General features: G+C 52.4%; 1 protein-coding gene across 3 annotated transcripts in view; it reads left to right on the top strand.

The window, feature by feature from the left end:
* The first annotated feature begins 5,702 nt into the window (after positions 1 to 5,702).
* Positions 5,703 to 20,494, top strand: part of KSR2 (kinase suppressor of ras 2) — a 250,094-nt gene continuing 235,302 nt past the window's right edge. For 2 of the 3 annotated variants that reach the window (XM_050924133.1, XM_050924134.1), the window contains exons 1-2: positions 5,703 to 5,837; positions 14,222 to 14,372. In XM_050924133.1, the coding sequence (XP_050780090.1) occupies positions 5,832 to 5,837; positions 14,222 to 14,372 (157 nt within the window). In that variant the 5' untranslated portion in view covers positions 5,703 to 5,831. The remainder of the gene's footprint in view (positions 5,838 to 14,221; positions 14,373 to 20,494) is intronic. The other variant, XM_050924132.1, reaches the window with a different exon arrangement.

The raw sequence follows: 20,494 nt of genomic DNA, 5'->3' as shown, positions 1-20,494 counted from the left end.
GGGCCCTTTAGGGAATGGGACAAGACACTTCTTTTGCGTAGTTTCTGTCCTTGTTTTGGGGTATCAGTTGTCTGTAATTGATCTATGTAGCGGTCAGGCGAGTAGATGCCATAGAAATCAATAAAACAAACAGCAGCTCACACGGCCGCTTGTGTGCTGGCTTCTGCTGCTTTGGGAGCAGGTGCCAGCCTGGTGGAAATAAAGGAAGAGGCTGGCACCACCCACCTTTCTTTCAAATAAAGTTACAAATCCCCTGGCTGAATTTTCACCCACCGAGGGCCCAAGCCTGCAACCAGTTTCCCCAGTGACGTCAGTGGGAGTAGTCATACTACTCCTTTATTGGCTTAGCTGTAAGATAATAAAGAGCCCATCCAAAAGACTCAGTGCCCTAACGCATCGTTAGCAGCACAGTAAAACCCCAGCAGTATTACAGCGAGTATTTTAATGGGAACTCCTTTCCTTTCCAGCTGCCCTTCGGGGAAGTGCCCTCAGCCCTCTCCAGCCACGTCTGCAGAGTTCCCAAAAGTCACCAAGGCCAGGCTGAGAATGGGGCCAGGAGCATCCTCTGTTCTATAACGAGGGGAGAATGTAGCTCAGGTGCCCCTGCTGGCCATAGCTGTGGCAGTATGACGTGGGGAGAGAGGCCATCCCTCAGGTAGGCCGGTCCCAGGCCTAGGAGGAGCGTGAGTTTGAGTGCTCAGTCCGTTGGTGCCCGTTTCCACAACAATCAGAGCAGAATGGCTGCTAGCAGCCAGAAGCTGAAAACCTCATGTCTGTTTCAGAGGCGCTCTGCCCATGCCATGGTCTGACCGTGCTCCCATTGACTTAACGGCAAATCTGCCTTTGACTTCAATAGTAGCAAAATGGAGGCCTAGGTTTGTGAAGACCAACTGCAGGGTGGAGGGCCCAGTTCTTAAATGCTGATGACTACAGACAAGTCAAGGCACTTGACCCTCCCAAGGAGTAATAAGCGCCTGTCTGGGCTGCGATCAAGCAGGGGGAAAGGTCAGCCGGGCCAGATAGGTTTTAGAAGTACCTTTAAGAGCGCGTCTTCTACCTCCTGGATGCCTGTTGTGTCGCTGGTGGGATGCTGGTAATAGACCTTGCTTTCCTGTGACTTGTTTCAAACGCTCTTCCGGGGCTTAGAACTTGAGGGAGGTGAGATGAGCCCAACACCTCTTCCTTAAGGGGACACTGTCAGGTCAAAAAGCATTGGCCTGATTCCTGCCTCGTACTGCGGAGTCATTTCCAACTGTGCACGGTGGGTTCAGCCTCCCAACTGGCATTTCCTGCGCGCTTTGCATGGGGGTGAGGACTGCACAAGGTACCAGAGCATGGAGAATGGGGTCTCACGTTCTTAATGAGCAGATACCCTGCAGGTGATTTATTCAGCACCTTCTGATTATTACAGCAAAGGAACTTGAAACTCCAACTCTCTTTTCACCATTGATGCTGCATGTTTTCCTTTTGCCCAGAGTACTGAACGAGGCAAGTCAGTTTCACTCTTGTACAGAACTTCCCAACCCTAGGGATCACTGGGATCTTTGCGGAAGAGATCCCCTCTTCCTGACCTGCGCACGCAGAAGCTATCAATGGGTTACTCCACTAGCGCACCCTGCCCCCATCCCAGGCTGCAATCCTGCTGGAGCCAGTGCTGCTTCATGCATGGATTGTCTACAGGCTGGGGTGGGAACAGTTCTGCAGAGACGCTGCTGTAGAATCTCCTGCTCTTGGTCTTGCTTCTCCCCGTACGCCAGGAAACGAGTATCTCTGAAGTGCACTCCCCTGTGTCCCTGCAAGAAGAGCTCTGCCTGCAGGAGAGCCCCTTGGAGGGTGCACATGGAGAGGATGCTTTGGCCCAGTGTTTCTACTGAATCCTGAAACAGAGTCGTGGGGCTCCACCTGGCTAGGTAAGGACCCCTGCCCAGGCCCGTTGCCATGGAGAAGCAGTTGTTCTAGGGATGCTAGGAGGGGATGCGGATGTGTGGTTCCCCTTTGCTGGCCAGCAAGTGAGACCAGAGACTTGGAGACAGCTTTGTGTTTGGGGCGGCAAGTTAGGCAACCCCTGACTCCAAGCTGGATTCTCCTTGTGGGTAAATCCACTGACTTCAATAGCATGACTGCAGTTGTATAGACTGGGGTGTAACAACAGGATCTGGATTCCTGCTCGGCAGCTCCCTTTTCCCAAGTCTCCACCTTGACCCCAGACATGGGAGACCCCCAGCCTGCTCATATGTAAAGCAACAATTACAAAATAATGTTCAGTCCTCAGCTAGGATCCCTTATTGATCCTGGCAGCCCAGTACTCTGCATGCTGCTGACTCCCTTGCCCTGGCCGATAATACCATCCCATCCAAGGAGTGAGCAAATCACTTCACAGCAGAAGCCTGGAAAACATCACTTTAAAGACTTGCTAGGAGAGTGCTGCACCTGTTGTGTCTCCTTTGCAGCCTCTACTCCTGCTCTTGATATCTTTGAATTCCCCCCATACCAAAACCCACAGTGTATGTGTGAGCTAGGTCACGTTTTCCTAGTGTTTACATTGATGCATCTACATTAACTGGAATGAAGTTCTATCTGTGTGAGTCAAGAGACTGGCCCACAGGACACAGATTGTTGCTGCAGTACTATATTTATTACTGAGGCAGCAAAAAAAAAAACCCCTAAACTACACTTGACAAAATAAATGAACAAAGCACACTGAGTGATGCATTATGCTAGGTTTCGGAGCGTGATAGGTATTATGAATAAAAGATACAGTCAGAGTCTCAGAACTAACCATGTCAGGCCCTGAGTCTGCATCATGATCCGCTATAGCAGGCCCCTGTGGCAGTGCAGTGTCATGTTGACTAATGGGACTTGGTGAGGATTTGTGCTTGTAAATCCTGGGGCACAATGGGGACCACACAGAGATAGCAAGATAAGACAAACTGGAGGGAGGTGGTAGGGGAACAGGGCCAAGTATTACTAATCCAGCCCCTAGCTGAGTGGCATTGCACATATCTTGGGGGGGGGGAAGGGTTGTTAGGTTTACTCGGGATGTTTTTTCTAATCCTTGCCAATTGCCTTTTTAAAAAAATCCCTAAAACTTGAAGGTGCTATTTTGATCTTCACTCTCTCTAACCTTTGCCCATCTGTTAACTCTTCTTTCCATGGTCCAGTTGTGCAACCTTCACTTAAGCTGCAATGTGAGGGTAGCCAATCAAGCTCTGAAGTCAAAGGGAGTTCTGCCAGTGACTCCCCTGGGAGCAGGCTGGTGCTCACTATTTTTAGGAATGGCCTGGGTTTTACCCTTGTATTTTTTGTAGCGCTATACGTCACATTAATAATAATGCATCTAGCAGGGGATGCTGTGGAAATGGGAAATTTTCAGCCAGGCATGTACGGTAGCCTAGTGCCACCTAGCGTTCCACAGAAGGGGCACAGAATCGCCAAGCTGAAAGCAGTGAAAGGGAATTGCAGAGGGTTTCTTTCTGCGATAGTGTCTTAAACTCCTTGCCAGACGGTGTTGTGAAGGCTAATACTATAATGGGGTTCAAAAGGGAGCTAGATAGATTCATGGAGGATAGGTCCATGAATGGCTATTAGCCAGGATGGGCAGGAATGGTGCTCCTAGCCTCTGTTTGCCAGAAGCTGGGATTGGGTGACGGGATGGATCACTTGATGATAACCTGTCTGTTCATTCCCTTTGGGGCACCTGCCATTGGCCGCTGTCAGAGGACAGGATACTGGGCTTCATGGACCTTTGGTCTGACCCAGTAGGGCCGTTCTTGTGTTCTCATGACAATGAACCATACTATAATCTCTGTTTCAGTCTAACACGGCCAGGTACTTAGCGTCGTTCCAGTTCAGAATCTTTGTTTTCTAACTGCAGTTGTCAGGGTTGGCTGCAGAAAGATTTGAAAGGTGACATGGAAGGCCCTAGCTCTAGATGTGTGTGTGACCAGTGAGGAGAAATGTAGGTCTGTCTGTGCACTGAGCACCAAAAGCCCAAATGGCTACCCCAGTCCCCTGCAAACTGAAATGTTGGAATGATACCTAGTGGCAGACAAATGTTACGCTCAGGAAGTGTAATTATCCCATTTTACTGAGGCAGAATGTTCCTGGGCTGAGGTCACGCAGCACGGCCATGGCAGAGACAGCAGTAAAATCCAGGGATCCTGACTGCCAGCCTCTTGTTCTGACCAAGAGCCCCGCATCAGATGGCTGGGGCTGGAAGGGGAATAGCTCCTCAGGGCAGGGAACACGTTCTTTGATTCGCACCAGGAGGCACGTGGCGAGCTGTTAACAATAATAGTAATGAAAGGCGTTGATCCTGCCAGGTGCTGAGAAAATTTGGCAGGAGTCACGTTGACTTCTGTGGGAGTGCTCAGCATCACCCAGGAAAGGACGGGCGCAGCGATGTCTCCACTCCAGGGCTTTCTCCGGGAAGGAAGGCACTTCCCACGGCATGGGGCACTCAGTTCCCAATTGAAAACTGAGTGTCCCAGTGCCAGCCTAGTCTCTGGCTGCAGCAGGTCCACTCGGCTCTCTGCAGGTGCTGAGGTTGGGCTGAATTCTAACCTTAGATTCTTCTGGCACCCACTGAAGTTCATTTAACCCTCTGTGGTCTGCACATGTGGGTGATGAAATGCATCAGTGCTGCCTTTGCGCTGTAGGCTTGTCCAGTCTCCTGCGCTGATTGTAGATGTCGGCCCTGGCAGAGGGAGAGTTGAGCCGTTTGCTGCCCTGAGGACCGTGCGGGTATGGTGTATGAAAGCTGCCACTGAGGGGTGGGCAGGTGTGAACTGACATGGCTTGTTGTCGTCATCTCTTTCCTGCCTACTTGTCCGGAGGCTGCAGATTGGACTCTCTCCATGAGGCAGAATAGAAAGGGCGTTAGTGTCCATATTTCTCATGTCATCCCTTTCAGTATTGCTCTACGAACTGGTAATGGGGCAGGTTGCTCCCTCAGATCCTTAGATGAGCTTCTGCAGAGCTATTAAGAGGGAGTGGGGTGTTTGGATCCCTGACTTTCCAGTGGACAGTCCTGGGCTCCCATCCTACAAACTCTGATGCACTCAAGAGTTACCCACAGGCATCAGCGTTTGCTGGATGCAGGAGTCTTTCCAAGAACAGCAGTACAGAGCTGGTATTTCTGGAACAGAGTGCTAAGCAAGGGGTGGATATTCCCCTCCTGCTAACTCTTCTTGGGACCAGGAAGAACCAGGCATGGGAACACTACTGGAAACTTGGCATTAGTAGTTTAGGAGCCAACTCTGGCTTGTGTTGAGCAGCACTTTACTCTATGAACAGTGCCCCTGACTTCAGTGGGGCCACATGTGGAGTAAGACGCTGGTCGGTGTGACTGGGGGATGGTTGCAGTGCGTCTGGCAGTTAAGGACTCTGACCTCTCCAGCAACACGTGCCATTCTCGGCCGTGCTCGGGTTTTGTTCCCGCAGAGCTGTGGGGCTGGCATGTGCTCTGGGTGGATTTGTGCCTGTAAAGATTCAAATCTCAGGAAATATATGCAAATTGGCAATCCCTGGGGAGGTTGGCTGGCAGGTGTGGGATGCAGTGTTGAAACTCTTCAGTGTTAAGTGAGTGGTTGCCCTTTGTCTGCAAAGAGGGGGACGTGGTAGCTTTGGGGGAAAGGGCAGAGTGTGTGTTTGCTGTGTGCCGGCTGCCTCGAAACACCTTTCCCCTTCTCTTTCAGAGCAAGCTGGTCAAGTACTTCAGCCGCCAGCTCTCGTGCAAAAGGAAGGTGGCCCGGCAGGAGCGCAGTGCCAAGCTGGAGGGCTTCCCTCAGCTCCTGCACTGGTTCCGCATCGTGGACATCCGCAAGGAGGTCATGGAGGTAAGGAGCGTGCATGCCCCCCTCAGCCTGGAGCTCCTGCCTCTTGCCTCGCCCTGCAAGCTCCAGCCAGTTCCCTCCCTCTGCCTCCTCACTGGTGCCTCTGCCCATTCATTCCTGAGCCACCTCCCCAACTCCCTGTGTGCCTCCCCTCCTGCAAATCCCTCCTTAGAGCCTGCTTTCCAGCCCTTGCCTGCACACTCAGAGCAGGGTCTCTGGCTTCCTACGTGTCCCAAGTGCTGATCCCAGGGATGGAGAGAGACCATTCACCACAGTGAGTGCATACCATGCACTCAACTCACAGCGTGGTCTAAAGGGCATTGTACCTCAGGGGACAGCAGGAGCCTCTGATCCCGCTGGGCATGGCCACTTCTCAGGCGCACGAGTAGCTCCTCTCTTTGAGCTCATCAGAGAGGTGGGTTTTTTTTTTAAAAAAAAGGACTGAAGAATAAACCAAACCCAGCCCCCTGTCCTATGCCATAGCGTTCCCAGGGCCGTGCGCCCTGACACGCTTTCTCCGCCTCCCAAACAAGCCAGTAATACAATCTGAGGTGGAAAATGCCTCTTTTCAGAGGATGGCCTCATTGCTCTTTCGACGTGATGGCTCAGTGGGATACGTGGGTCGAGGTCTCAGAAGGGCCTGTCTGCACTGGGGCTGGAAGTGTAGCTCGCCCTGATTGAGCTAGCGTGCTGAAAATCGTGTTGCCGAGGCAGCACGAGTGGGGGGCTGGGCTAGACAGCCCAGGATGATCCCCTCCGAGCCTATATGTATGTACTCAGGGCAGCTAGCCCCTCCCATGCTTGTGCTGCTGTGGATACCCTTCTCTTTTCAAAAAGAACAGGAGTCCTTGTTGCACCTTAGAGACTAACATTTATCTGAGCATAAGCTTTCATGGGCTACAGCCCACTTCATCAGATGCATAGAATGGAACATACAGTGAGAAGATATACATACATACAGAGAATATGAAAAGGTGGGAGTTGCCCAACCAACTCTAAGAGGCTAATTAATTAAGATGAGCTATTATCAGCAGGAGAAAAAATAGTTTTGTCCTGATAATCAAGATGGCCCATTTCAGACAGCTGACAAAAAGGTGTGAGGATATAGGGGAAATAGATTCAATTTGTGTAATGACCCAGCCACTCCCAGTCTCTATTCAAGCCAAAGTTAATGGTATCTAGTTTGCATATTAATTCAAGCTCAGCAGTTTCTCGTTGGAATCTGTTTTTTATGCATTCTATGCATTCCATTCTATGCATCTGATGAAGTGGGCTTTAGCCCACGAAAGCTTATGCTCGAATAAATGTGTTAGTCTCTAAGGTGCCATAAGTACTCCTGTTCTTTTTGCGGATACAGACTAACACAGCTGCTACTCTGAAACTTCTCTTTTTAGCATGTTAGCTCCAACAGAGATAGCTGTTGCCTCCAGCAGGAATTCCCACCTTCCAGCTCCAGAGCAGACAATCTGCACTTGGAAAACGTTACCGAACAGCCGTTAGGAAACATCTTGGCTCGGGGAAAGCACAGCCTGAGATCCCAGCAGGGTTAGCACTGGGCTTCATCTTCCCAAGGGTGCCAGACGAAGTAGTTTCCTGGAGTTTAAGGCAAGAGGAGACCATCATGATTGTTTCGTACGGCCTCCTGCCTAACACAAGTCCGAGAACATCAGCCGGTCGTTCCTGCACTGAGCTCTGTGACTTGGGGTTGAACTATATAGCGTATATTTTAGAAATATTTGAGACGTTTCCTGTGTGTGGCTCTTTCAATGAGACCTTGAAAACCAAGGTCCTGTCTTGTCTGTATGGAATTAAATACCTTAGGGCACTGGTTATGCTAAGGGTGGGATTTTGTCCCCATTCCCTTTTCCAAAATATCCCCTTCCTTTGCTTCCCCTGCTGTTGTGTGGTGTTTGAGGTGCCTCCAAACTGTGTGGATTGAAGCAGAGGTCCTGTAGAAATATGTGATTGGGTAATTATAGACTGTATCCTTAATACATTTGCACAAGAGGGCAGAGGTAAGGTTCTGTATAGAATTATCTCTTCCTCTGTTCCTCACCCCACCATTTAAAAACATGCTGCCTGTGCATCTTTGCACTGATTTTTAATGTAAGGTGCCTGTCCAGAGGGCTGGGTGGCTCAGCTGACTGGTGATGGGGTGGGGAACGTTCCATCTTGGTCATTGACTCGTATCTGGCCCAGCTTGATAGTGACTGAATGTCGCTGGGTGTGAAGCGGGCTGGTTGTCTGTGGATAGTTCTTGGTGGGGAGGTGGCCAGGTTACAGAAGCCAGCAGTTCACCTCGCCCATTGTCCGGCAGATTGAGAACACACCCTTTGTGTTTCAGTAACACTTGCTAGGAAAGCATTATGGTTTGCGACTCCCTTTGAAGCAGGAGGCCTTGTCATACACCGGGGAAATTGAGGCACAGGTGGTCTGAGTGGCTTGGCCAAAGTCACAGAACAAGGTAGTGGCACAGCTAGGAGCAGAAACCAGGTCTTCTGACTCCCCGTCCTCTGCGCTAACCACTAGGCTGACTTTCCTGGGGACATGCAAACTGCTCAAGCACATCTACTGGTGGAGTGTGTGTGCCCTTCTGCTGAACTGGCCCCCAAACTTCTATGCTTCAGGTTATCCCCTAGGCCCTGTGGGCTTTGATCTCTTGTCTTCTACCTACCGAGCCCCATAGCTCCCTCTCCTTATGGCTGGTTATGAACTAGGTGAGGGCAGAGGTCATGCTACTGCTCTCCAAGGCTCTGCAGCTGCTTCTCTTCCAGGCTTCCCACACTATGGGCTCCTGAATCCCCAGGACCAATCAAACCTTTTCAATGCAGCAGCTCCAGCATAGCGGGAGGCCCCAGGAAATGGGGTGCTGTAACCAGAGCAGCCAAAGGGCCGTGCAGTTTTGTCCACTGCTGCCTCCAGAGCGGAGCCAAGGCGTCTTGTTCCCGAGTGCAGGATCCTGTGAGGCGCTGAAGCTCCTTGCAGAAGGCACTGAGCCCCGCTAGAATCCGAGGACTGTCTCCGATTCTCACACCCTCCGAGTGTCTGTCTAACTGTGCGTCTCTGGCAAGGCTGTAGGAAACCAGCAGAGGTGGAAATGTCCCCAGTCCCTGTAATATTTAATGCTTACACGGCACCAATCATGCAGAAGGCTTGCCAAAGCGCTTCACAAACCACCATATATATGTAAAGAGCCAGTGAGATGCAGCCTGTTCTGGGCTAGAGCCACTATGCTGTGCAGCACTGGGGAGAGGAGAGATTTTAGCCAAGGAGACCAAGGCCAAGCCTTACCGTGGGAGAAATGCTAAGTGTGCTTTTATGTTCTCCTGGACAGACAGGACCTTGACCTTTAAGGCCTCATTGAAAAGATCAAGGCTCAGTAAGCAACAGGGAATTCATTTATTGGAAGTGTTGAACCAGCTCTGCTAGTATTTGAACCTGTGACTCCAGGGAGTCAAGGTATTGAAAATTCAATACCTCAGCCCTGAATCCCCATCCACATGGGGAACCACCTTCTCTGGGCTGGCCTGTGCCAGTTCATACTAGACCCCAGGATTTCAATGCAGCCAAATCACTGGCTGAAGATAACAGGATCCTTTTTACAATTAGGTTTAGACACCTAGTCCCTATTTGGTAATCCCTAAACTGGGTGTAACTCCTGTTTGCCAGGGCTGGATTTTCATCGTGCCTTTTATCAGGGTATTTAGTCTTTAGAATTCAACTATATTCTCCTCTTTTGTCTGGTGCTGGCTTCCATGGGTCCAGTGTTATCTCTGAGTCCCCTGCTCTGCCTGGCTCCCCTCACTGTGGGTTTTCTGCATTGCTGCCTGCATGCGGTGATGTGGCCACACCACCCCTAGTTCCCCAGTCAGTCCTGCCTTGCCCACATACAGCACCTGCCCCTTCCTGTCCTGGCACCATCATGAGCACCCAGGGCCTGATTTTCAGTGATCTGGAGTGCCTCTAACCCTCGGACGGTCAGTGGGAGCTGTAGGTTCTGAGCCCCTCTGAAACTCAGGCCTCTGGCAACCTGGACAGTGTCATGGGGTGACTCAGGCCCTCTAAGGGTGTGTCTGCACTGCAGCTGGCAGGGAGCATTCCAGCCTGGGCAGACAGGCTGGGGCTAGCAGGGCTTGAGCTGGCTGGTGTGATAAAATTAGCAGTGTGGATGTTGCGGCTTCTCACCCACCTGAGCCCCAGGGCAGGAGCAGCAACATCCACATTGCTATTTTCAGTGTGCAAGTGTGAGCGAAGGTGGGTGTGTCTGTCTAGCCCGGGCTGGGAGGCCCGCTCCCACCTGCAGTGTAGGTGCCTGTGGGGACCAGGCGAAGGGGGAATTGTAATTGGTGATTGATGAACACTTGGAGGGCTTGATGGACATAATCTGCAACACCTGGGGAAAGTGTGGTCAGGTGGAAGAGGGAGTTTAGGAAGGGGAACAGAAGTCAGGCAGGGGAAGAAGGCCTGGGGTGAGGAAGTGCTGGCTCCCGTCTAAGGACTGGGTTGAAGCAGACCCAGCGTGTGTGGGGTATGGCTGCAGGGGACCAGATCAACATCTGCAGTAGCCTTGGAAAGGGGCCAGGGCTCAAGGGAAGCTGAGGCTGTGAGTTAGGGACTGGAAGAAAGTGTAGCAAACAGCCTCCAGGGGAGCGGTTGGTGCTCCTGAGGAAGGGATGGAGAGGCCAGGTGAGGAGGAGGTGAGAGACCCCAAGCCCAGCTGTGGAGGGACAGGTTGTTAAGTTGTGGACTTTGCTTGGTGGATGAGGCTGGGATGGGAGGGAAGCCCCAAAGGGGCAGCAGACCAGATGGGCTTTCTTACGTTGGCTGGAACGTGGGGGAAGGACACTGACACTGGAAGGGTGATGCTGTTCCAGAAAGAGCTGGATAGTAGGGGAGCCTGGCTGGAGGGCCAGGTCCCAATTGCAGGAGCCTGTCATGAAACCCACAAGAGCTGGCAGCCTGCCACAGACCCGCTTATGCTGAATGAAGCGTGCCAGCGCTGAGCCTAGTGGGACACCCATTTGCTGCCTCCCTTCCTTCCGCCCACGCTCTAGCCAGCCTCCTATGCAGATCTCCTGCCTGCCTGGGACAGCAGCTCCGGCCTGCTTGTGAGCAGTAGTGTCATGCCCTTCCGGAGCCGCTGTCCTTGAGGATCTCCGAGCGCCTCCAGCACACTCCGGGAGCCAGGGCAAGGGCTTATGCCCATACTGCAGAGGGGTAGCAGAGGCAGAGCAGTTCAGAGCGAGCTGTCAGACCCGTACCATGTCCAGGGCAGACTCACAAATGGAACCCAGGAGTCCTAACTCCTAGCTCCCTGCTCAAACCACACTTGGGACTGGATTCAGCGTGGACAGCTCCCACTAGGCCACATTCAGGCTTAAAGGAAGCAGGCAAAAATCCCACTGGAGTTACTGCCGCCCCTCTTCAGCCAGCAGGGAAGAGCACAGTATGATGGGGGAGCTTCCAAAGACAGGCCAGTGCTGCAGGCCAGACAACCCGAGAGGAAAACGATTGCCTGGAGTTCAACTCTTCGCCACTCCATCATGAGTGAGCCCTTCACCTTCTCTGTCCTGGGAAGGAAGACTCTCTTCGCTCTCCAGCCGTGGTGGCTGTCGCTCTTTGGCCTCCCAGTTCTTTAGCAAGTCACTTGCCTGCTGTTTGCCTCACTTTCCTGGCTGGTGATATGAGGCTGGAGTACTCGGCCTGCCTCCCAAGGTGGCTGGGCAGGGTAGCTAACGATGCCGCTCTGTGGGATGGCTGGGCTTGCTAGAGGCCAGGCTTCCTGTCCTGGGGAAGTTGTGTGTTTGAGCCATAAACCAGGTGTGGTGGCAGCGGTGGGGAGAGGTCGGTGCTGAGGAGACTGTGGCTAGAGGGCGGAAAAGAGAAGCAAGCTGTCTTCCACTCTTCCCCATGAAAATGGAAAAGATGAATGCACGTCACCAGAGTTTCCACCAGGGGGAGGAATTGCTTCACTAATTGACTGTTCTGCACCCATCTGCCTGAGTCCTGTTGTAACACTGAACTGCGGAGTGGCGAGATTTCTCACGGCTGGGAAATGTGGGGTTGCATATTCAGCGGTGAGGTGGCTCTGCGATGCCACAGCACCTAGAGGCAGTGTTGTCTAGTGAATAGGGCCCAGCAGCTGTAGTTAGGACCTTTCCTGACCACGCTACTGATTCGCTATGTGAACCAGGGCAATTTGCTCCGGCTAAAATGGTCATGTGTCTTCTTCACCTGGGACACGTCACGCCCGATGGTCACAGGTGCTGAGCACCCGCAGCTCTCATTGACGTTGGCTGGAGTGTGGGTGCTCAGCACTTCTGTAACACAGCCCCACAGCATCTTTGTGGTAGCTGCTCCATGGGCTCTTCTGAAGATGTAGGTTTGCCCCTTCCATGATTCAGACTCCCATCTCTGTGCTTCAGAGCCATCAATCCAAGGGGTTATGGAAGGGCCAAGCCTTGTCCTGCCATGACGTAGCCACCGACAAGCTCTCTCAAGGACTTGAAATGCGATAAAACTAATGGGAACGCATTGAAAAATATCCTTCTAACTGCACTCTGCAGGCCAGGGCCTGCCTGGCTGGAGAACCCCACCAGGGCTGGCCTGGCATTAATTCCCTAGGTAATGCCAGGGACAGGGATGGACCAAGGCAGTCCAGAGTCCTGGCACATGATTAGGTGGGGCCTCCCCATGGCTCCATCCCCACCACTTGGAGAAGACCCCTTCCCCTCTCAGAGGCATGGCAAATGCCATGGGCTTTCTCTTCTCCTCATAGGAGTGATAGCAGGACCCCCATTCCATGGATGGGAGAGAAATAATGACAAGAACAGGAGTCCATTCTCTCCCTCACAGGCAGGGGGTTCCCTTGATACTTACCTCAGCATCTGGAGTGTGTCTGCTTGCTGCTTTCCTTCCCCTACCCCACAGAGTCCTTAGTCAGAGTGGTGTGGGTGTGGTTCTCCAGAGCAGCGGGTCTGGGAGTTCACACTACACTGAGGTGCAGAGTGTAGTTCACACCTCTCCAAGCTATTGTTTCAGGCTCTCGGCAGACTCAGGCAGATAGGAATAAATCAGTTACACTCAAGTCACATTTTCAGGCTTTTCTGCTCGAATCTGAAGACTGGAGACTTTCGTTTTAAAGTGAAAACTGCAATTCTGATGCAGTCACAACTGCAGGAGCTGTGACTGTAGGTGTGGGCTTGGCTAAGGCACGCATGCCAGCTTCAAGCCCTCTGGAGTGAGGGTAAGAACCGAACTTCTCAAGGTCTAACTTGAGTTCAGTTTCTCTTCTAAATTTTGCCCCAGCACCAGCTGGATCAGCTCTGTGGAGCCCTGTGTTAGAATGGACTGGAATCTGGCATAGGACGGTGCCTTTCCCACTGTGCGGTCCCAAAGGGCTTGCCTTATCAGGGGAGACTGCGTTTGTAGGGCCCACCCAGCAAGGTGCTAAACACCCTCAACTGCCATTAATCAAGGTGTGAGCTGAGAGCTCTATGCACCCTGCTGGATGGGACCCCTAATGGCCTGTAGTAGCTCAGCCATTAGAGAGAAATGTGCCTTTATGATGATTCTTAGTACTGACTTTGACAGGTGCGCACTCTTTCTCTCGTCACAAGGGTGGGTCAGTATTTCAGATGTGTGGGCAGGGCATAGAGAGGTAAATGGATCAGGCCAGGGTCACGTGGAGAGTCACTGGCTACATGTGGTGCAGAACCCAGATCTGCAATAGCTCAGAGTGCTTGGCAAGTTACAATCTGCTTTAGAAGGAATTCTCCCCACCTCTCCCCTCAATGGGCAGTGGGGTTTTTAACTTCTGCCAGCACAGCAACCTGAGACAGAAAGGTGGGATCTTGCTTAGTATCTTGTCTACATGAGATCAGAAAGCAGCTGTTTGGCTCTGCAACCTTTCCTTAATACTGAAGCTCCCTTTGTAGGAAGTCTATCAATGCAGCTGTAGTAGCCTCAGCGGTGAGAGTGGAGAGATTTCTTCCTATGTGCATGTAATGGTCTACAAGGAATTGGAGATGCTATAATAAAATTTCCAATCCATACTCAGCACTGGTCCACAGGGTAATGATGTTTACTTGGAGTGTGTTTTTCATCCACTAGATATCTCTGGGCTGTATAGAGTTTCAGGTGTGATTGGGTCCTGGTGAACAACATGAGACAAAGCTGGAACTCAGGCTGTGTGGAAGTCTGTTTACATGTGCCAGTAGGTGGTAGCAGGTTTCTTTCTTAAGTGCCTCCTCTGTAGGAAGGTCTGTGATTTCATGTGCCATGGCACAGGGGACAGGCTTTCCTGTTGATGTTTTCTGAGACTGATTTGCAGTCAGCTCTCAGGATGCTTCTCCCTCCCTCAGCCCTCTCCTGTCTCTCATCTCTAGGAAATCACCCCTGGCCAGCTGAGCCTGGAGGACCTTCTGGAAATGACTGATGACCAGGTCTGTGAGACGGTGGAGAAGTTTGGGGCCAACAGCGAGGAGTGTGCCCGGCTGAATGCCTCCCTCTCCTGCCTCAGGAGCGTCCACAAATCAGGTGAGGAAGGGCTGTGCAGAGCTCGCTGCTTCTGCTAGGTCCTGTGGGCTCACTCATCTGCTGAGGAGTCCTCTGACTCTCTTTTAGAGATTTAAGTTTTTCTTCTCTGGGTCCCCTTTGCTCCCTCACCCTTGTATTGACCCCCCCTTGCCCCTGGCTGAGTGCGAGTCCCATGATCAGTCTAATCAATGTTAGTCCTGAGCTGGCTGGAGGGGATGGGCCTGCTGTCACTTCATCCCCCGCCAACACCGCCCAGGTGAGCGTCAAAGGAGCTGGTGCTTTCCATCCATCCTATTGTCTCTGGCACCCGGGGCATCACTTTGTTGTCTTGGTTGGCAGCCTCAGCAGTTGCCAGTGGGGTTATGGTGCATGGACTAGAATATATGTAGTTAGTGCCTACCTTTGGGGGGGGCGGTTCAAAACCCTATAGATTTGCTATAAGTCTTCATTGAATTCTGTAAGTTTTTAGCAGGTTTCCTATATAATCTTTGCATCCTCCCTATTAAATTCCACGTGACTCTTCCATAGTGGGCAATGGGCAGTGGAGTGCAAACTGCCCCTCTCCCCCTTAGAGGCAAGTCCCTGAAGGCAAAAGCGGGGACATGGAGCAGTGCGGGGGAAGCTCCCGTGGCCTGCGTCCATGCCATGAATAAGCAGAGACCTTCAGTCTCTGAAGCTGTCAATCTGGCCCCTCACCCTCACACATAGGGGAGAGGATGGTGAGGGAATGCTCTGCCAAACTCTCTGAATGGGGCGGGTCAGTGACTTGCACGTGAGTGGAGATGCCAGGGGCACGTCTGACATGGGAGTGTGTGGCCTGGCACGACCCTCGCCTGCGCTGGGAACTGTTCTTGTCTCCTTACCAAGCTGATGTCTTCACGTTTTGCCTTTCCTTCTGGATGTTTTCTGCTCCCTTTTGGGATGTGAGGATCCAGATTGAGAAAGAGACACATGTGCAGTCTGGGAGCAAAGCACTTGGTAATCAAAAGTTATGGCAATACAAATACAAGGAGGCCTGAGGCCATCTGTCTCTCACAGCTTTGACCTCTCAGAAGGGGCCGGTCCTGGCTTCAGCTCACCAGAGACCAGGTTGGTAGCACAGTATGGATCCAGAGTCAGATCTGGTCCAAACTACCTCAGAGCTCAGGGGTGACTTGTCCCCAGGGTGCTGGACCATCTCTAGTCTGGATGTTTGTGAAATGCCCAGGATGCACTTCTGATTTGGCCAACACCATGTTGAAATGTGTATCTCTGCTGGGGATGCTGTTTTCCAGCCATGTCATGGTCCTGTGTGAGCTCAGGCAAGTTGCTTAGGCCTAGATCCTGCAAACGCTTGGCTTGACACTGAGTTTTCTGAGGGAGGTCATGAAGGGTGCTCTTGGGCTCATGTGCATATGTCTCCTGCTGGGAGAATTCGTCTATCCATCTCGCAAGGCTCGGAAGTTTGCATTGTCAATGTTGGCAAAGCAATTTGGCATCTTTGGTGATGTGCTAGAAGGACCAAGTGTCCTTCCAGGGCAGTTAGCCATGTTGAGGCTGTTAAGTACAAGCGTGCTGCTCCAACAGGGCTAGGGGAAAATCTCCCCCCAGCTTGCTCTCTGCCTGATGGGGTTCTCTGCACTTAGTGGGAAGAAGGAACTATCGCGCTGTAAGGAGACATTATTTAGCTACCTCAGTTTTGGGTAAATTTGTGCTCCAAGCCTCCTTCCTCTGTCCAGCAGAGGGCCCCAGAGGTCCTTGAGAATGCCATTGCTGCTGGTGGAGTGCCAAGTCCCTTTCTATGAGGATATGATACCGGTGCCATCTTCATCCACAGCAGGCTAACGAATGAATAAACATGGAGCCAGGCTGCCTGAGAAACCAGAGGGGTTTTGCTGGAGCTGAGGTTTCCCCCTAAAATGCAAAGGCCAAATCCAGCCTTTGCCTTGCGTTCAGTGGGCATCTCTGGACTTGCACGCACCAGTGCTGAATTTAGCCTGAGATCTTTACCTAAAACAAGTCTTGTAGTTCTAATCAGAAGCTTCATGCTGGGCCTGATGCTCCAGGCCCTCTTGTAAGTTCTTGGCCGTTTGTCTGTGTCGGGTCTGCAGGCTGGGCCTCCCTGTTCTTCAGCTGGCAATGAGTTTGGGCCCAAGGCTGAAGGCCTCCGTGCACAGAACGTCCATTATTGAACTGCAGCTGCTATTCTTAGTTTGTGTTCAGTCCTCTTTCCCCTGAAATTCCACTCGTCTCAACAATGTCTGGTGGTAGAGAGTTCCACAGGGTAACTGAGTAAAACGGTATTTCCTTTTACATGTTTGAAAGGTATCTTCTTAATTTCAGTGAGCGTTGCCACAAATCACGGCCCTGCACAAGCTTCTCTGCTCCATTCGTTCTCTTATGTACCTAGATCTCCTTTAAACTAAAGAGCCCCAGCCTTTTAAATCTGTTCTTGTAGGGAATCTCCTTAGTGCCTCAGTTTCTCTTCCCTCCTGTGAACAACACCTATAGCTTCTACTAGTAGCATGTACTTCTTGCTCAGATTAGCCCAAGAGGTTAATTCTGCAGAGACACCCTCTGGTGTCTGGAGCAGTGCTCCAATGACTCATGGTGTCTGAAGGGGGCGTCTGGCCAGTTACATCAGTAAAGGAGGCCAGTCTGTGGCTCACTGTCTCATCTCTCACTCGGGTCTGGTCAGCTTCTTTCTCTCTGATTTCCAGTATTTCGTTTGCACCTGCCATGTGTCACATGGTGCAGTCCAGCAGTGGACATGCCAGAAGTCAGTGGGCACTGCTCCATACTACGTGTAAATTACTGCCCAGGGCCACCCCGCAGCAGCAGGCCAGTGACAGAATTGTGAATAGAACCGCAGTCTCCTGACTCTCAGTCCAGGGCCCTGCCCAGGCAGAGCCATGACTCTGCTTTGCCAAGAGAGCCGACATACGGACGCCGCTAGCAATTATTCTGCCAGTTCCTCGCCCTTGCTGACGCCCAGTAAAAGGCTGCACTGGGCTGGTGCTACCCATGGCCAGGTGAGCCCTGCCCGAAGATGTGTGCCTGCCCTGGGGTCTCTGCCATATAAGGCAATGGAAGCGGAAGGCGAATTGGCACAGGCTGCATTGGTGGTAGTGGCACCAGGCAATACGTAGCAAACCTTTTGAAGCGGCGACAGGAGCCCCCACCCTAGCAATCTGACAGTTGGAGTTTTTGCAGGCTTCCTTAAATCTGTGATCCCTGGGCCAGGAGGAGTTCCCTATTGTGTAAATGGTGGAGGACAGCTGTGACTGGGCACGTGCACTGGGAACAGGAGACATGTGATGGACACGCTTGTCTCAAAGGAGAAACATCTCTCCCTCTTGCGGCAATACTAACAAGGCCCCAGAACATAGCTGATTCAGGGCCACCCAGAGGGGGGAGCAAGTGGGGCAATTTGCCCCGGGCCCCACAGGGGCCCCCATGAGAGTTTTTTGGGGCCCCTGGAGCGGGGTCCTTCACTCGCTCCAGTGGCCCCAGAAAACTCTCGCAGGGCCCGGGCCCCCGGGAGCGTCTTCTGCTCTGGGTCTTTGGCGGTGGGTCCCGGAGCAGAAGGACTCCCCCCCCACCAAATTACCACCAAAGACCCCAGGCCCCCTGAATCCTCTGGGCAGCCTTGAGCTGATTGGGTAGTGCTCACCCAGCTTCCTTCCTCAGCCAAGTCCCTGTCCCCATCGGGAGGGCTTTCTGCCCCCATGTGCCATGCATCCTCTCGGCTGGCTTGTCCCCTGCTGACAAGCTGATGGGTTTACTCTTATACAAAGTTCCTGCAATGCTTTTCTGCTCCTGGCCTGGGAAGGTCTTTGCTCCATTTCCCTCTCCCGGGGAAGGAGCCGGAGTTCTGACCCACAAACGCTGCTGATCTCAGGGACTCGCTGCTGACTCAGAGGCCTGGGCTGCTGCGCTGACTCTGGAGTCCCTTCCGGCACCTGGCAGGAAGCGTGAACCAGTGGCTGTCTCTGGGCCGCCTTTTAAGGATAATCCTATGGGAGTCTGGGGGCGGGCAAGGAAAAGCCAATACAACCTGCTCCTGCATTCTCCAGAGGGGGATGGCCTGTAACCCTCCAGTCCCTCTCAAAGTTGGCCCCTGGCTGTCATCCTGCTGGGTCATGCAAACTCAGAGTCCCTGGCCCCAGGGATGGGATGAGCTGGTGTCATTTTGGCTGCACATTCTCCCCCATACTTTCATTGGGGATGCTGTGGAGACAGCCACGTGGGAGGAAAGGCGTGATCTGCCTCACTGTATCTATTGCTTCCTTCCTAGCATCCCTCTTTGGAGTCTCTCTGACGGCTGGCGGATGCACTGCGCAGGCTCTCTGGGTGGCAGCAGAGGCGCCCTGGGATAACGAAGCTTCCTTGGATGATGAGCTGGAGCATGGTGAAGTTGCAGCTCCCTTGAGGTTTGTCTACGCTGCAGTTTGACACCCGCAGCTGGCTCATGCCGGGTGCCTCGGGCTCGCAGGGCTCAGGTGCAAGGGCTGTTTAAATGTGATGTACACGGTCGGGCTCTGGGACCCTCCCACCCTGCAGAGTCCCTGAGCCCAACCATCTACAGTGCAGCTAAACAGCCCCTTAGCCTGAGTCAGCCGGCACGGGCCAGCTGCGGGTTTTAATTGCAGTGTAGACGCACCCTTAGGGCCCTGCACTGCCGTACATAGCTCCTCTGGAGCTCCCTCTGCAATTGGCTTGTAGAATGTTCTTGGGGTTCGCCCCTGACCTGGGGGCAGGAGGAGGGAACCCCCCCAGGGTGGTGAAACCATTGCATCCCTCTTAATGGGGTTGGATATCCTTGTGCTTGGATAAGGGCTCTTCTCCCCTGCAGCCTGGCTGCTCCCTCGACCACAGCCTACGGCCAAGTCTGAATTTGTGTGTGCGCCAGCAGCTAGGGGTGTTGCAAGTCTGGGCTTGTGACTTCCCTGTAGAAGGGGGAGATGGGAGGGGGGTTGTTCACACCAACTCTAAATTCCCACCAGAGGCTTTTCTAAGCAGCAAATCTATACCTGTGAGGTAGCTGTGCCCGTGCAAACCCCATGTAGGGGTGCCAGCATGAAGTGGGGTTTACACTAGTGTTGCTTAACTGGTTAATTACTGACTGAAACTGTGCTTCTGCAAACCCCCCATTTACCTGGTAAAGCTGCATTGCTGGAACCTTGCATTGCACCAGTGCAATGTGACTATGAGGATGTAATACCACTGGTGTGTACTGGTGAACCTCCCACACCCATGCACTCAAGGGGGAGCCCCCCCTCCCAGATTTGCCCAGATACAAGTGAGATCAGCTGTCCAGCCAAAGTAGTGAAAGAAGCTGGGAAAGGTGAACTCATGCCTGACATTTCCCTCCAAGCATTAGGGACATTTAACTCCCTAAATCCAAGCCTCTCTCGTGTCTCTGCCCTCCTTCCCTTTGGCATTTCGGCTAATTCTTCCCGATATTTGTCCAAGTGTATTGATTCTTCCCCTTGGAGCCCACTGCCGGACTTTGTAAAAGGCTCCTAGCATTGTCTTTGCTTAAATACCTTCTGCTTGTAAAGCCTTCTGCAAACAAATACCATTCACCCTCAGTGACAGCACCAAGCCCAGAAAATAGCAAGGACGCCCTCCATATGTTCCTGTCCTTGTGCTTCCTGGATGTGCGGCTCCTGATCAGTTTCGCACATGGGGAGCAGACATACCGAGCATCAAGTATTCTGCTGCTGTGGCATTTTGCATGTTGAAAATGCTCAGTATCCTTTGCTTCCTAGGATCCAACGTAGGTACCCTCCGAACATCCCAGCACGTGACTGCGAGAAGGCAGAAGCGCTGCTGCTGTTGCTTGTGCTCTGGTTACTTAGGGACACATGTTGGCGGGGAGGAGGGGAAATGCTGGAGGGTCAGGAGATAGTGGACAAGGAGAGGAGCTTTCTAGCGGTCTGAACACAGCAGTGAGGACCAAGAACTACTGAATTCTGTTCCTTGCTCTGACAATGACATTCTCTCTGCTGGGCAATTCACTTAATCTCTGGGCCTCACTCTTCCCATCTGCAAAACCAGAGGTGATGATCCTTGCTGACCTTCCAGGTGATGGTGAATCAGCTAACCCGCAACTAGCACTTTAGAAACACCGAGTGCCC

Source organism: Gopherus flavomarginatus, chromosome 15 (assembly GCF_025201925.1).
Source record: "Gopherus flavomarginatus isolate rGopFla2 chromosome 15, rGopFla2.mat.asm, whole genome shotgun sequence".
NCBI classification, from domain to species: Eukaryota; Metazoa; Chordata; order Testudines; family Testudinidae; genus Gopherus; species Gopherus flavomarginatus.
This window is presented reverse-complemented; position numbering and strand designations above follow the sequence as displayed.